This window comes from Leopardus geoffroyi, chromosome B1, assembly GCF_018350155.1.
Source record: "Leopardus geoffroyi isolate Oge1 chromosome B1, O.geoffroyi_Oge1_pat1.0, whole genome shotgun sequence".
Lineage (NCBI taxonomy): Eukaryota > Metazoa > Chordata > Mammalia > Carnivora > Felidae > Leopardus > Leopardus geoffroyi.
The window spans coordinates 26,301,435-26,316,966 of NC_059327.1; the positions used below are offsets into that span (position 1 = coordinate 26,301,435).

The following is a 15,532-nucleotide window of genomic DNA, read 5'->3' on the forward strand; positions in this document are numbered from 1 at the left end:
AAGGGGCGCCTGGATGGCTTAGTTGGTTAAGCATACAACTTCGGCTCAGGTCATGATCTCGTAGTTTGTGAGTTCGAGCCCCACATTGGGCTGTCTGCTGTCAGTGCAGAGCCCGCTTCAGATCCTGTGTCTCCCTCTCTCTCTCTGCCCCTGCCCTGTGTGCTCTCTCTCTCAAAACAAAACAAACAAAAAAACCCCACACATTAAAAAAAAAAAAACCAGTAAAACCAAAAATATGCTTCAAGAGCAAATGAGAGGGTAGGAGACATGCCCTCAGATCAGTAAAAATGGGTTCTGAACAACACTGGCCCTGTGCTTCTTCCCTAGCACTTATTTCTGTCACTATGACCAGCTTTCACTGCTGTGACAACTTCAAAAGCAATTACCACCCGTACCACCCTTCCTGTGTGTCTCACAGCTTTTCAACTCAGCCACTGATTGCAGTCCATCCCTCTGGAAACCTATATTCTGTATGTCGAAACATACAGATTGAAAATAATTCTCCCCAGGGGTGCCTGGCTGGCTCAGTCGGTAGAGCGTGCGACTCTCACTCTTGGGGTTGTGAGTTCAAGACCCACGTTGGGCACAGAACTTGAAAGAAAGAAAGAAAGAAAGAAAGAAAGAAAGAAAGAAAGAAAGAAAGAAAGGAAGGAAGGAGGAAGAAAGAAAGAAAGAAAAGAAAATCATAAAAAAAATTCTCAGCCTCTAACTGACTCCCAGAATAGAGTCAGTTTTAAAATAGAACAGTTTCAGTTTTGTTTTTTCTACCTTTATTATATTTTCGCATTTGAGATACAGACAACCTACGCTCTTACACCACACAAAAGACACCCATTCTTGTGATTTTAAAGTGCATTCCCCCTTTAACTTTGTGTACAAAAATATTTATTTTTTTAAAACATGCAGACGTTTCACGACAAGGCACTTTTAGGCATCAAATGAAGACAAGCCTTCTGTTTTACATTCACACTGAAGTAAAAGTGAGCCACAGTCATCGCAGCTGCCCTCCTGGGGGTCCTCACGGGTCCAGAGGTCTCTGGGATCAGATCACCCAAACTGCAAAAACATTCACGGCTTTACAACTTGGGCCGACGATCTTGACGACCATGGCAAGGCAAAGGCGCGTGTAACCACAGCCGAACTTCCCGGTCAGGAAGTGCACAGAACCTGCCAGAAGGTCTCCCAGGACCCTGTAAGGTCCCATTATGCTCATGACTTTATTCCCAGTATCAGTGATGGGCGCCTCCCAGAGCAGAGGGCCACGCATCCAGGGGAGGAATTTTACAGGAGGAAACAGGTGGACGACACTCAAGGTTTTCGTTCACTTCACAGAGAGGGAAGAGCCCAGAAAACAGGGCACTTTTAAAAAATGAGCTGACACTTTTTTGGTTTATAAACATAATACACAACCCATTTAACATCCAAGTGACTACAAGCAATGCTTGTTTTTAAAATGCAAATTATATGCAAGGATCAAAACCACAAAAAACATTCTTTTAGCAGTTCACAATTTACACCTTTAAAAAAACGTTGAAAAGAGTAATGTTTTGCCACAGTTAAAATTAAATCTTAGAGGAAAAATAAATTCTACCTTGACTCTGAAATGGTTTTAATTTCTGGAGAACTACGTAAACTCCCCTTATTTCTCACCAGTTCCCCTACCATAAGAATACTTAAAAAAAGAAAGAGAAAAGAAACCCATTCAAATGCTCCATACCTTCCAAGAAACACTGAAAGCTTATTTATTACGTATCTTTCTATAGTCCAGCTTATTTATTGCACCTAATTTGCCAATGCTTCCCAGGGTATTTGGGAAATAAATAGGAAACGAAACGGAGCTGGTTCTCCATTTCTGGGCGGGAGGCTGGTCCTTTGGGGACAACCTTGGGAAGGGCACTGGGGCTGGGGGACGTTGGTCACCATAACCGACAGCTGTCCGAGGGTCAAACCCCCAAGTCAGGCTGCAATGACGTCTCCAACTAAGAAACTTGTCACTGTGTGTGGACCTATTTACTGAGGGTGAGCTCTGAAAGAAGGAAAGGTTCTGTTGAAGCAGGTCCCGGGGCCATCTGTGGATATCCTGGGACAGAACTGGGCCAAAGGGAGACGGACTGATGGCTGAATAAAGACAGTACAACTGTTCAGAGGCCCCTTGCTCAGCGAAATGACTGACAGGGAACTGCATTCTCTCGTCAGGGGAGGGTCTTTGCAAGCAGGTGACGACTTGCCTGGGAGGCTGAGCATCCCAGGTGTACTGGCTGGGGGGGGTTGCAACCAGTGCCCCCAGCAACAAAGCTGGGGTGAGCTGCCAGGAAAGAATGGTGGGGGGAGGGCTTATGGCTGTTTTAAGAGATACTGATCACTGAATTACCATATTTCAAATTTGACCCCGGAATGTCTGAAGATCACCATTACTGAAAAAACGAACGGGAGCCACCTGAGGCATTTTTCTTTTGCATAGTGAGTGATCTCGTTACCTTTAGTCTGGTAACATGTAAATGACAGTGCACCCTGTACCTTTCTTGACTGGACGGAGGTGGCCCAGAACTTCTTAAAACAAAATATATTCCCGACCTCTATGAAATCAGTTTTGCTTCCATTCGACTTTGATTTGCACTATCAATCGTGCTGGTCGCCAGATCCGTAACAACAAAAGTGCCGTCTGTGTGCCTGATGTAAGATATGCTTAGAATAAAACACAGTTCTGCCCAAGTTCAGCACAAGACAAAAATGTGACTGTCCCATATATTGTATTACGCAATCCCCGAGTCCTACCCACCTGGGAGAGGCATAAGCAATAAAGCACTAGGTCGCAGACTAGTAACAGCCAGTTTTAGGAACAAGAACTAACATCAACCACCACACCGCTTAAGAACATTTAAAAAGTCGAAATATGTTAAATTTCAAAAAAGAAAGAAAAAAACAAAACAAAAAAAAAGCCAACCACAAAACTCTAGGAGCCTGGACCCTCCATACCTGCCTGGCACCAATGGACAAAGCCACAGCAGCCAGGAGGTTTTTTTCTAATCGGTCTGGAACACGCAAGCCAAAGTGACTCCTCACTTGCTAATGCCAATAGCTGTGCCTCCGTGTCCAGGCAGCTGTGCACCCCTCTTCCTGCCTCATTTTATGCAGATCAGGCAAAAGGAAAACGAGACAGCCATTTAACTAAGCTCCAAAAACAAAAGCAAAACAGAAAAAAAAAACAAAAAACAAACCCAACCTTCTTCAAATACGTATGTAAAAATATTTTTTAAACACCCCCAAGTACAAGCCAATCTTGCCCAAGAAAACTCACAGGCTCTGGGGATCCATCTGTCAATGAAAGTCCCAGGAGTCTCACGTCAGTATGAACCGACAATTTTTAATGCATTAGTCCAATATGGTTAAGAACAAGTAACCTCTGATATTTCAGAGTCGCCAAACATGGAAAATAAAATGTGAGAACTTGGTGAGGTTTTTCTCCCTGATCCCTTTATGCACTTGCACTCCATAAATAAGAAGCCCCAGGTCACAGTCCCTGCGTGCTCGGAAAGAGGCCTGGGTGTCGCAGATCACGGTCAGCGTTAGACCAAACACTCACTGAAGGCTTTGAGGATAGATGGGATCTGCAAATCACAATGTCCTGAACACGGCAGGAAGGAGGGCTCTCGAGGAAAGGAGAGTCTCAAATCCCTTTGTGAAGAATGGGGTGCCTGCAAACCAGCGAGCGAGTTCAAACAGATCCTGTAACGGAGCCGTCTGGTGACTCAGGAGCCAGTACTTCGAAAGCTCCCCCAGACGCCAAGCGGACATGCTACCCGCGTCCCACCCAGACTGTCCTGCCTGTCACAGTCTGTAACCCAGCACTGGAGCCGGTTACTTTTGCTAACTGGGGCATCGTTCTCTGCTGGACACTCTGTGCGGTCAGAAAGAGGAAATGCCTGTCTTCGGCATAGGCTAATTTGCCTTGCTTATCTTTTCCTCGGCATCAGATGAGCTGTGGACGAAAATAAAATGCAAAAAAAAAAAAAAAAAAGAGCACAGAGATAAAGCGTGAAGTACGTGGAGACCCGGAACAGCAGCAGCAAGGGGTGGGGGGTGGGGGGGCGACCTGGCTGGGCAGACAGCATGCAAAGATGAGCCGCAAGGGTCCAATGGGAGGTGACTGGGCATGGAGTGACTTTCAGGTGACTGATTTTCCACATCCCGGGGAGGGAGGCGCGGCCCCTCCAGGCAGCCGGATCACGCTCCTGGTTGCATCATTTCGAAGCCACTGCCCTCCAGCTTCTCCAGCACTGCCCGCAAGGCTGGTTCCTGCCCAGGCCCTTCCCGCACTGGTCTCCTGCTCCGACCCTCGAGGCCGCCGCAGGTGCCGAGCAGAACAGCACCCCGCATCTACCCTGGCGTGCGAAACCAGTCGTGAGATCTAACCCTGGCTGGGTTTTGCTGGCTTCAGAAAAAAGTGAGTAGGATCCTTTCTTTTTCAAAAACTGTGCCTAATGGCAGTCCAGCTGCTCTCTGGCTCCGTCTCCGCCCGCCTGTGACTGCAGCTAGACTTCCCAGGACCCACTCAGCCACGCTCTGTCACGCACAGTCACTAGTAGTAGGGCCCTAGCTTTTCGTATCCTAAATAACTAGGCCACTCTGGAAACAGACCGTAGGAACACCGAGGGCTTCCAAACTGGTCAAAGGATATTCCAAAATCTGGTCCGTTCTGTGGCTCGGCTGTTCCCTGAGAGGATTTCAGTTCAGCCCGGATGATCCTATAGTTTTTGCCTTTGTTGCTGTCCCAGTAAGTCTGTCCGCGGCACTCAAAGCACACAGCAAACTCTATTCTCTCGTAAGACTGAACTTTCTCAGGTAAGCTAATGTCAAAGGAGAACGTGTCCCTGTCTGAACCAGCGTAAGTGTCCTTCACATACCAACAGGGAAAGTCTGTGAAGCTTTTCCAAGTGTCAAATGTCACCCGTATTTTCACCGTCTTCTCAAACGCCAGGTTCTGCACTTTCACTGTGCCAGCAATTGCTCTGTCTTTCAGCACACAGTTTTCAAGGCATACGTGGTCGGTCTGAAGCCGATTTCTAAAGTCTAAGTAATCTGCGGAAGGCTGTGAAAAATCCAGAACAAAGCTCTCGCTCTCTGCTGTCGTCAGACTCACAATGTTGTCTAGGAGCTCAGTGATGTTAAACGGAATATCTAACGGGTCATCGAATTCCGAGAACACTTTGACCATTGTCAGGGCCAGCCCTTGGTTGTCTGCGAAGGACACCCGCTTTTTCACCTTCTTCTCCTGCACGGTGGGGGCCACCATTCCGCCGGCTTCATCTTTGCTGCTCAGCTGAATGCAAGGCCTCAGTGGTTTGCTTGGCTTTGGTGAAGCCTTGAAGGCGAATCTCTCTCTGCGCAAGGAAGGGGCCATGCAGCTGTACCTGCACTCTATGTCCACAGCCATCATTGGGTTAGAGGAACAGGCTAGAACCCTGGCAAAAGGGGAAAGAAAGAAACGGCCGTGAGATCAGACAGAAGTTAAACTCCTCATTCGAACGGGGACTGGCGAACAATGTCTGCCTTCAGCTCTGGCCCAGCCCCTCTCCCCCCCTCCCACCCCCCACCCCCACCCCCCCTCCGCTGTGGTTCCGTATTAACTCAAGTGTGATCCAGCATGACCTTGGGTTCAGGGGACATTAAGACTGTAAAGTGGGGTGAAAAAGAGGACTGGGGTCAAAACAAATGAAAAAACAAACTATTTTCACAGGTTTTTCTGTCGGGATTTCTTGGGGGGCCTCACATGCCAGAGCGCCTTGGGGAATACTGAAAAGAACAGGCGGTCTGCAAGAGTTCCCAAACTTATCTAACTAAGGAATCCTTTTTTTGTGGAACAGCTTGCGGAACACATGTTCTGAGGAACACACTTTGGTAAAGACGGCTTTAATAGGATGAAAATAAATGAACTCATGCCACGAATATTGGTAGTACCTATATGCCAGATATTATGCTAGACACTGGGATTCAATGGGGAACACAGACACAAAGCTGTACAGTAGGTTTTTATTTTTATTTATTTATTTAAATATTTTTTAAGATGTTTATTTTGAGAGAGTGTGTGTGTGCACACGTGAGGGAGGGGCAGAGAGAGGGGGAGAGAGAACCCCAAGCAGGCTCCTGGCTGTCAGCATAGAGCCTGATGTGGGGCTTGAACTCACAAACTGTAAGATCATGACCTGAGCCGAAGCCGAAATTGAGAGTTGGTCACTTAACCAACTGAGCCATCCACGTGCTCCTAGATTTTTATATTCCAGCATATTTTTCTTTTAAAAAATGCCAACAATTCAGTTGTTTTCAACCTTTCATATAGGTGAATATTTGTTTTTTCTGTAGTGGAAAATAGTCTCTATAAGAATAAAAGGCAAAGAGAATCATGCTACAAGATCAGGTTAAATCTGACTTCCTAAAAACTATATTTTTCTAGAAGTGAGAAAAAATAAAACCAAATGATTAAAGACAAACTGGGAAAACATTTTATAAAAAGCATGGCAGCAAAGAGTTAATACCTTCATATACAAAGAGTTCCTACAAAACAATAACAAAGTAAAATAGTCAACACAGAAAAATGAGCAAAGAACATGAATAGAAGATTCCTGAAAAAAATTAAAATTGGCCCATAAATATACAAAATGTCCAACTTAAAGAATTTAGAGTAGAAAACAATGCCTGTGGTTGCCTACTGAGTTAGTAAAGACTTTTTAAAGATAATATAAACACATGTATTAGTCTAAGTCAGCACAACCTTTCTAAATATTCTTCTCATTTTTGGTTCTTTTTTTAACATTTATTCATTTTGACATATTCGTTTTATATATTTTGAGAGAAAGAGAGAGAGTGAGAGAGCATGTGAGAGGGGGAAGGGCAGAGAGAGAGGAAGACACAGAATCCGAAGCAGGCTCCAGCCTCTGAGTTGTCAGCACAGAGCTGGATGTGGGGCTGGAAACCCAGGAACCGTGAGATCATGACCTGAGCCGAAGTCAGACGCTTAACCGACTGAGCCACCCAGGCGTCCCGATCATTTTTGGTTCTAATATCGCATACAGGTATTCATTTTAAAGAGTTAATGAAAAATGCATGGGGGTTAATGTACTAAAATGGTCAATGCAGCATCCTAGGGAGGAAAACGTGAGAAAATGAAAATAACCTAAATGACCGATAACAGGTATCTGGTTAAATCAAGTATACCACCACATCCAGTGATAAAATTTTATATCATCATTAAAACTATTATTTGGAAAAAAAGGTATAAATGGCATAGAAAAAATGGATAATAATATACTGTCAATGTAAAAAATAGAGAAGATAAAATTGTACATAGACTAGATTTGTGGGAGAAAAATATTAGGTATATGCGCAGAAAAAAAGACTAGAGATAGATTTAAAACCCTTAGAATATCCAGGTGATGTGATTTCAGGATCTTTGTTTTCCTGTTTTGTGTTTCTTGTATTTTCCAAAATCACATCAAGGGGTAAAACGAATCTAAAAAATGCCTCAAATATTTAAGATTGGCCAAAAACCTATCCTATCAAACACTATGGCCTCGCTAAAGTCAAGCAATTTTTATCATTCCACTTACCATGGCAAATTTATATTGATTTGATGGTTACAAAGGGCTAATGAAGAAGTCAGTGATGAACCCAGGATTAAAATCTGGTCTGTGAACCGCAGAACACAGGGTGTGGATTCCTTCCCAAACCTCTCTCCCCTCGCCATGGCAAAGGGGAAGGTATGTGCTGGGGTTGGGCTGCTTGCTCTCAGGCCTCCCCTGGTTCCTGCCCACTGGTGGGGGGCTTCAGGGTGATGGTATATTTGATCAAATATACAAAGAAAAATAAGAACAAAGACGTACTGGGTTTGATCCCATTTTCCAAAAGAAATATAACCCTTCCCCTAGGATGCAGGAACCATTTAGTGATAACTGACTGGAGAAACATACACATTCAGAGCAAAAACAATAAATTATAGCCGCAATGTAGTTATCTAAACATACATTTTAAACGATACTTGTCTTACTGTTTCCCCTCTAACAAAACCAATGAGTGAACATTTTAGGAGCAAATTTGCTTTCTGTTATCTGTTCTATCCATGCAATCGTTCTGGAAAGGAAAAGTTCTGACTGAAATAGGCAAGATAGGTTTACAGAGGGTCTGTGGGTTGGCTAATGAGTTCAACGTAAAAAGAAACTCTTAGGGGCTCCTGGGTGCCTCAGTGGGTTGAGCTGGACTTGCTTGATTTTGGCTCAGGTCATGGTCTCACAGCTCATGAGATCAAGCCACACATCGGGCTCTGCACTGACAGATTGCATTGGTTAGACTGCACTGGAATTGTACTTTCAGCTTTAATGTTAGCACAGGTAGTTGTTTTTTTTTTTTTAATTAAATGTGGATTAAAAATACCCCCAAAGTGAGCATCCCACTCTTGCATCCCAGCCCCTCCCACTCTGCCCACCCTCAACAACCTGGGTGTGACCCGAGGTGGGTGGAGTTGCCCTCAGTCCACTACAGTCCTTCCTCCTTGCCTGAGTCAGCACAAGGTCAACTGTAAATTCTCTATCTTCTTCTCTAGATCTCTTCAAGCCTGCAAACCAACCTCCTACGTGCTTTGCCGCACAGTTCATTAGAAAAAGGTTGGGAAACTCTCAAGATACCGTAGAAACAGAATTCTAAAACAAGCAGATCAGTTAAAGGATCTGCACACTTAAATTAAAGTCACTCTCAATTTCTAATCCTAAAGATTACAAAGACTTAGTTGAAAAGCTTGGTAAAGTTTCCCTATTTGGACCCAGTGGGTGTAAATTTGCCCCTGAGCTCCCTTCTATCACCAAGCTGTTAAGCACTAGTGGAACTGGGGGTGGGAAGGTGACGTCCTGGTCAGAGCCAGCTCTAATTAAACAATTCCACTGGCACTTTCTACAGCCTAATTGGTTTTGCAACATTCTTCCATCAAAGGCAAAAATAAAGTTAATTACCTGGCCACCCAAGGGCTACTGCCTCAGGGACACTGCACAAGCAATCACTGCCCAGGGTCCCCTTCACTATTTTAGGGTCACCATAACTGGAGGGGAGGACATTAATCCCTGTGGCCCCATACATATGGATACGATCTGACTGTTGGCCGCTTGCCTATCCTCACAGGTGGATCCCAGCTTTTATGACCCAGACCATTCTCCAAGAAGCAGTGTACCAAACTCTGGTTTCATGGAAGCTCTCCTGACCCTCTACTCAGGAATTCCCCGATGGACTGTGACAGGGCTGTCCATCACCCACAAGTCCTCCTAGCAGTGGAGATGTATGAGGTAAGTTTCCTAAGTCTCTGAAAGGAAGGCATCTGGAAGGTGCTTTATCCTCAAATGGCATAAAAACGAACAGGTGCCATCAGAGTGCACATCAGGCTGCATCTCAGGCCCCCACCTGACACTCTCCCTGGCTGCTCGGCCCCTTTCTCCCCAGGCCAGGGAATATAAGTCACCAAGCTTGGCCAGGGAAAAAGCCAGCAGGAGAAGACACAGACACATATTTGAACCAGTAGAGCACGACAGAGGACTGGATACCGGTTGGATACTAGTTTGCTGCGGGACAAGATCATGAGAATACGAGTGGCTGTTACTCCAAGTCTCAAACACTTGGGTTCCACATAGATGCTCAAGAGATCAATTTTGCACCACGAGGGACTGGGCCATGCCCAAGGGTAGATTTCAGGGTTCCTGGTCAAAAGATGGCAAATCCCAGCTCTCCATGAAAATTGGGAGAAAACAGGGAGAGTTCTGCAGAAACACTTTCCCTGTTCCACTACATTAGTGCCAAAAAACACACCTTCTCAGGACAGCTGGTCAGGTTTGATGTCATGGTGGTTTTTCCTGTGAAAACTATAGACTGGTAGAAAATAACCACATGACCTTCACAGTTTCAGACAGCCGAGCTACTGACTTTTTGGCTGTGCCTTTTATAGGAATAAACTTTTTGGGGGATTGAGGCCAAGATATTTGTCCTCCATTTTCATACTCTGATAAGAAAAGGCAGAAAAATCAGATGCACCAAGAACCCACCAGGAACACTGAAACTACCTTAGGTAAGCATTCACAACTAGGTTATACTTTTTTTAAAAGATATGTCCATCTACCCCTTTGCCATTACTTTACTCCCCCCCAAAAGGTTTGGGTGACATAATATGAATAAAGTTGACGTATTTTCCTTTGTACTGAGACCATGGGGCCCTTGTTCACAGCCTTAACAGCCACTTGAACTCTTCTATCCTGTAACCATCATCTAAAGCATCTTTGAGATACACACACACACACACACACACACACAGAGCTGCGTATTACAGGAAAGAAAACTCCACCTGCCACCTGACAATGCCCAGTGTGAAACAGAGCACTGGCCTGGGAATGCCTGTGCTGCCCACTTGGAGCAAATCACTGAATCTGTCCAGGCTTAAGCTTTCTCCTCTGAGGTCCTTTCTGGCTCTGCCGTTCTTGTTTGCTAATAATGCCCACTAACTTCTCTTCTCTTCCCACTCACTTTTCCCTAAATACCTCTACTTTCCTCTTGTGGTGAGTCCACAGGCTGTCTTCACTTTAGTCTTGGCTCCTGGACAACCTCGCCAAATGAACCATTTCCTCTTCTCCCCACCCCAGCTCAAAGCTCTAACGTCTCTTTTCCCTGACCCTGGGTCTCCCAAGGAGGCCTGGCCACACAGACCACAGGCTCCAACACCTTTCAGCAACTCTCCCAAGTATTCAAGTCAAGCCTGTCCTCAATTTTCTCCTCTAGAGCAGAAAACAACACCCGACAGGCCACAACTCTTCAAGTATGTCCTTCTGGACCCTATACCCTGTCTTTTACAGCAAGTCCCTTCCACACCCCTTTCTCCGAGTTCAAAAGCGGGGCATGAACAGGGCAGGGGGCAGGCCAGAGCTTCCAGACTTGGAAGATCCCACAGGTCAAAGCCATCCTGACCCTGCCCCCCCTCGGTCCAACCGGCCTGCACCCCGCCCCCAAGCACTCCTGGAGCCTCCTTCGACTTGTCCCTCACCCACCTTTGGAACCGTGGGGAAGCCCCCTCCCCAGCTGGTTCGCTGCATCGGAGAGTCTGCAGGGAGGTGGCAGGAGAGGCCGCCACCACCGCACTACGTGAGCGTCGTGTGTCCGGGAGGCAGGGCTTGCGCTCCGTTCCCGGAGATATGACCCGTAGGGGGAGGAGGACGACGAGGGGGAGGAGCCCAAGTTATCACACCAGGGCGGGGCGGCGGGGCAATCCCGGTCGGAGCGGCGCCGCGAGAGCGTCCCCGCGCGGCAGACTCTCCCCCGCCGTCCCGGGACAGCCCCTGCCCGGGGACCGGGGACCGGGGTGGCTCTGTGTCCCATCGCAACTTGGCGACCTGAGAGATGGCCCAAGTGTGTTTCCTTGCATATTACAGAGAAACCGAGGCGCTGAGAAAAAAAGAGACCTTTCTTGTACTCCAGTCCCCAATTGCCCAATTTAGGGGACACTCTCCGGGACTGTCGGGTCCCAGGCTGGAAGCGCCGTGTCCCAGGTTCGAACTCGGCACAAGAGTCCCAGCCCGGGCCACTCCTCGCGGCCAGACCCGCACTTCTGTGGAACACGTGGATCCAGCCAGGCTCCATCCCACCTCTGGTCCCTGGGTTGCTCTCTCCACTCAAGCCCGTCTAGAGAGTTCCACCCCCGTACTGCAACTGCAAGTTGGACAGTGCAAGTGCAGGTGGCAGGAACCAAAGGTCTCCACTGCGCACTCCTCGCAGCCCTTTCTCGGCCCTGCACTGGGACTCTAGGGCTTGGGGACTGACGTACCTAGTACAGCTCATAAGTGTCGAAGTACACATGCGCCAGCCCGCGGCAGCATCCGCGCGGAGGTGGCAGGAGCAGAGGCGGCGCCGGCAGGAGTGGGGGGCCGGGACTCAGGTCTGCGCCCTGGGCGGGCAGACGCATCCGTCCGTGCGCGAGAGCAGCCCGCTCGCCTCGTCCCTGCGGCCGGTCCCCCGGACTCAGGCTCCCAGCCGCCGCGCTGCTCCCTTTAACTTTCCAGCACCTCTCCCCACTTGGGGAGCCATCCCGGAACCCTTTTCACGTGAACGCCCCCCACAGCCAATGGGCGCGCTCGGGACGCGAGCCGTCGACCAATGGCCGTGGAGCCGCGGTCCGGGATAGCACCGCTTCGCCACGTGATGGGCCCCGCGCCCAGAGTGATAGTGTTGCAGTTCGGGGGCTGGGAAGGGGGCAGTGGGGTCACTCTTTCATCAGAAGCCCGGGGACGGGCGCCAGGGGGCAGAGGCACTTTCCTACAGAGGAGCGTCCCGTTACAGCCAGAAGGCTGGGTCGCAGGCTGCTTTGCCAAATTCCCTCTTCCTAAGCAAAGCCCCTGCGGGCCAAAGCCTGCCTACATTTGCAGACGTAGTTGCGGTTGCATTCACACCGTCCCGCGGTCCGCCTTCATCTTACCCTTGAGCCAGGGGGGTCACAGATGTCCTTTACTTCCCCATCACCTGCGGATCCCAGAGGAGCCCCAGGAGAATGCGAAGTGTGTTTGCCTCCGTGTTAGGTAGAGGCGCTCTGGGATTGACACTTCAGCTGTAAGGGTCATGTGGAAAACAAGTAACTACGGATGCTTGCTTTGTGTTAGTCATGGGTCCAGGTGTTAACTGTGAAAGGGATACAGTAAAATCGTTTTAGAAAGTTGTTATTGGGGCCATCTGCCAGAGTACCGCAGATATAGGTATATAGGTAGGTACATTTCAGAGGAAATTACCTGACTTGGATCTGTTACAACTACCTGTACCAACAGGGCCTCCATGATCTCTGTGAGACACCTTGAAGTCTGTAGAGAATGATGACCCTAAAAGAGACCAGACCCTTCCTCTCATATGATTTCATTTAAATATATATTTATATAGTCATGTATTAATCTCCTTGGCGCTCAGCTCTGAGCTAGCCACTTCAGGGATGAGGATCCTAGTTTTCTAGTTTTCGTGATGTTTGGAAATTGATAGAGGGCTGTCAGCCTTTTAAAGTGCCAAGACATTAACATAAACAAACCCTACCGTCTTGTGTTACCGTCCTTTTATTTTAAAAAATAGTCTTTAACAACAAAAACAAAATAACAATCTCAGAGTAAAGGCTATTCCTTCACATTGGATATATTTAGCTTTATGAACATTCATTCTGTTGAACATGGCATTTGGGAACTTCTGCTTTAAGGGAGATGAGCGCAAATTCTAATTTTACTAGAAATGTAAAACTGAAACACTGGTGGGTTGCATTAGTCCGATACAAGCCTTCAGCTCAAGACACAGTCTGCCTATCTGAAGAGGAATTATTAGCTTCTTCCTTCTCTTTCAGTGGACATATATGATAGAGGACCACCTCTGAAATCAGTTGTTGGTAGGCGTTTGGCAAACACAGTTTCCATGGAATATTCCCTTTGCCAACTCTCAACCCCTTTTATTAGCTGATGAGTAGGTTGAAGATTTATTAAGCCAAGTGTTGGCTACATTTCTCAAGGGTAGCGAGCATGCTAGAGGAGTGGGCAGAGATAAAGAGCCAACCCGTGTTGCAACATGAATGCAGGCAAAAGGCGATCTGAACCAAACTGGGAAGGAGTTGGGACAAGTAAATACAAACCTATAGCATTAAGGTTTGGAAGCATCTTCCTTACATGGATCTAGGAAACCATGGGTCATAATTTCCCCTGTGGGTTAGGTGACTATTTCAGACCAGGAGAGTGGGGCTAAACTTAGTTGTGGCACACCACAGTCTTGGTAGGTAGGAGTGTGGCGTCCTTGAGTTTGAAAAGAGCACGGTCTCCTTCGAGATCAGAACAGAGCTGGGAAGTCAGCTGTTCTGGGAAGTAAGTTCTGTTCCAGCAGAACTCAGCAACTCCCGTGCCCCAGAAGCTGAGAGCTGGACTGGCCGTTAGTCACAATCTTGTCTCACTGTCATTTTATAGCAGAAAGAAAGTAAAAACAGAATGTGTCAACCTTTTAGTCAACGCATACCAAGTTCCTTTTAGACTATCTGGCACTCAATTTCATTTAATCTGGCCTTAATTTCATTTAATAAGCCAACTCTCCCCACAAAAATAAACCAAAATCCTAGTAGTAGCTAAGCAAAGCTAATTATCATTTTCCCATAAACTTTCTTTTTAGTGGCTATTCGTGGCTATTTGGTGGCTGTCTTCCTTGCACTTGGGCTCAGCTTCAGTCTTACACATTTGTTTATTCATTTAACACATTATTGAGTAACTACTATAAACCTGGCTGCTGGAAGTGGAAAATGAGTGAAATACGATCTTACTTTCAAGAAGCTCTTAGGCTAATAAGTACTGATGTAGAATAAATGTGTGTGGAAGGTTAATTCTCTGTATTTTGGGAGCTAAGAGGAAGACTGCTTATGTGTGGCTGTGGAGGTGGGATGGGAGTGAGGAGGGTCAGCTGAGGAAGTGAGCAATCCAACAGGATCCTGAAGGGGGAGTCAGAGTTTAGGGGTAACGGGAGAGAGCATGGCAGGAATTGGCAAAGGAGCAGAGTTCTATATGTTCCCCCAAAGAATTTCCACTGTGCTGATTAAAAAATAAGTCTCCTTTCTGGCTTAAATATGAGACAGTGTTTCTTTATGCATGGGTTAACATCAGCTTGCTGTTCATCCATAAAGTTTTTGAAAATATCATTAATATCTTCTCTCCTTCTCAACCGAGCACATTTCAAAAACAGCCAAACCCAGGTCTTATCTTCATCCAAGATTTTGGAAGAAAAATCTCTTTTTCCTTTTCTTCTTAGAGTCCTAACTTTTCCTTCTCTTTGGATAAAAATTGTTGCAAAGTGCCTCTAAATATAAATAACCAGCATCAAGAGTCAGAACTCAAGAAGAGAACATTCTTTTGCCTGATCAGAATAGAAAGTGGGAAAGACTGTTCCCAAACTGCCTAAGTGAATTTATATTTAGACAAGTGGAGTTGTTTGCACCTGTCAGAGCTGCAGACATGTTCTGGACGCATTAGGTTACCTGGGGCCCTCTGCCCCTCTTTCAGATCTGACTGAAAGAGACTTGCTAGGTCATGTTTTCGGGATAGGCATCTGAATACTAACAGGGATTCCGTAAGCCTCTTGTCTATGGAGAATGTCTCCTTTGTGTGGGAGAAGACCCTGAGGAGTTTACATATCCAAGCTCCCAGAGCCCAGTAGGGCATTTTCCTCACTGGGGAGGGCCTTTGAGTTCCGAGTGAGGCTAATGTGTTACTTTTTTAAAAGTTACATATACGGAGCGCGTCGCAGCTTCTTCCTATGAACCCGCTACAATACCTTTGAGTTGTATTTATTATTTTTTTTATGATTGTAAAATGAACGCTAGGTTACTGTAGACATGGTAGAAAATACGGAAAGATATAAAGTTGGAGATAGAATCAGCAGTACCCAGCAATAGCTACCAATATAATTCACCATCTTTTTTTCAGTGTGTATTCAACGCATAAACATTCTATTATCAGGATCA

General features: G+C 46.5%; 1 protein-coding gene and 1 non-coding gene across 3 annotated transcripts; one reads left to right on the forward strand and one right to left on the reverse strand.

Moving 5' to 3' along the window:
• The first annotated feature begins 513 nt into the window (after positions 1–513).
• On the forward strand, positions 514–586 carry TRNAE-CUC. The gene has a single exon. It is a non-coding gene; the product is annotated as a tRNA-Glu (tRNA).
• Positions 587–753: 167 nt separating this feature from the next.
• On the reverse strand, positions 754–12,105 carry PPP1R3B (protein phosphatase 1 regulatory subunit 3B). 2 transcript variants are annotated; one of them, XM_045455715.1, is made up of 3 exons: positions 11,840–12,080; positions 11,067–11,460; positions 754–5,462 (listed from the first exon to the last, which is right to left on the reverse strand). In XM_045455715.1, exon 3 carries the CDS (start codon positions 5,435–5,437, stop codon positions 4,580–4,582), a length of 858 nt encoding a protein of 285 aa, XP_045311671.1. In that variant the 5' UTR covers positions 5,438–5,462; positions 11,067–11,460; positions 11,840–12,080; the 3' UTR covers positions 754–4,579. The 2 variants fall into 2 exon arrangements, with proteins under 2 accessions (XP_045311671.1, XP_045311664.1); XM_045455708.1 differs by lacking the exon at positions 11,067–11,460 and having other exon boundaries at positions 11,840–12,105.
• Positions 12,106–15,532: the final 3,427 nt, after the last annotated feature.

Excerpts from the sequence above, each read along its gene's own strand:
- PPP1R3B (XM_045455708.1), bottom strand. The coding sequence starts at position 11,871 with ATGTGTACTTCGACACTTATGAGCTGTACTAG. Across the intron at positions 5,463-11,839 it reads ACACTTATGAGCTGTACTAG|GGTTCTAGCCTGTTCCTCTA; the intron begins GTACGTCAGTCC and ends CCCTTTTGCCAG.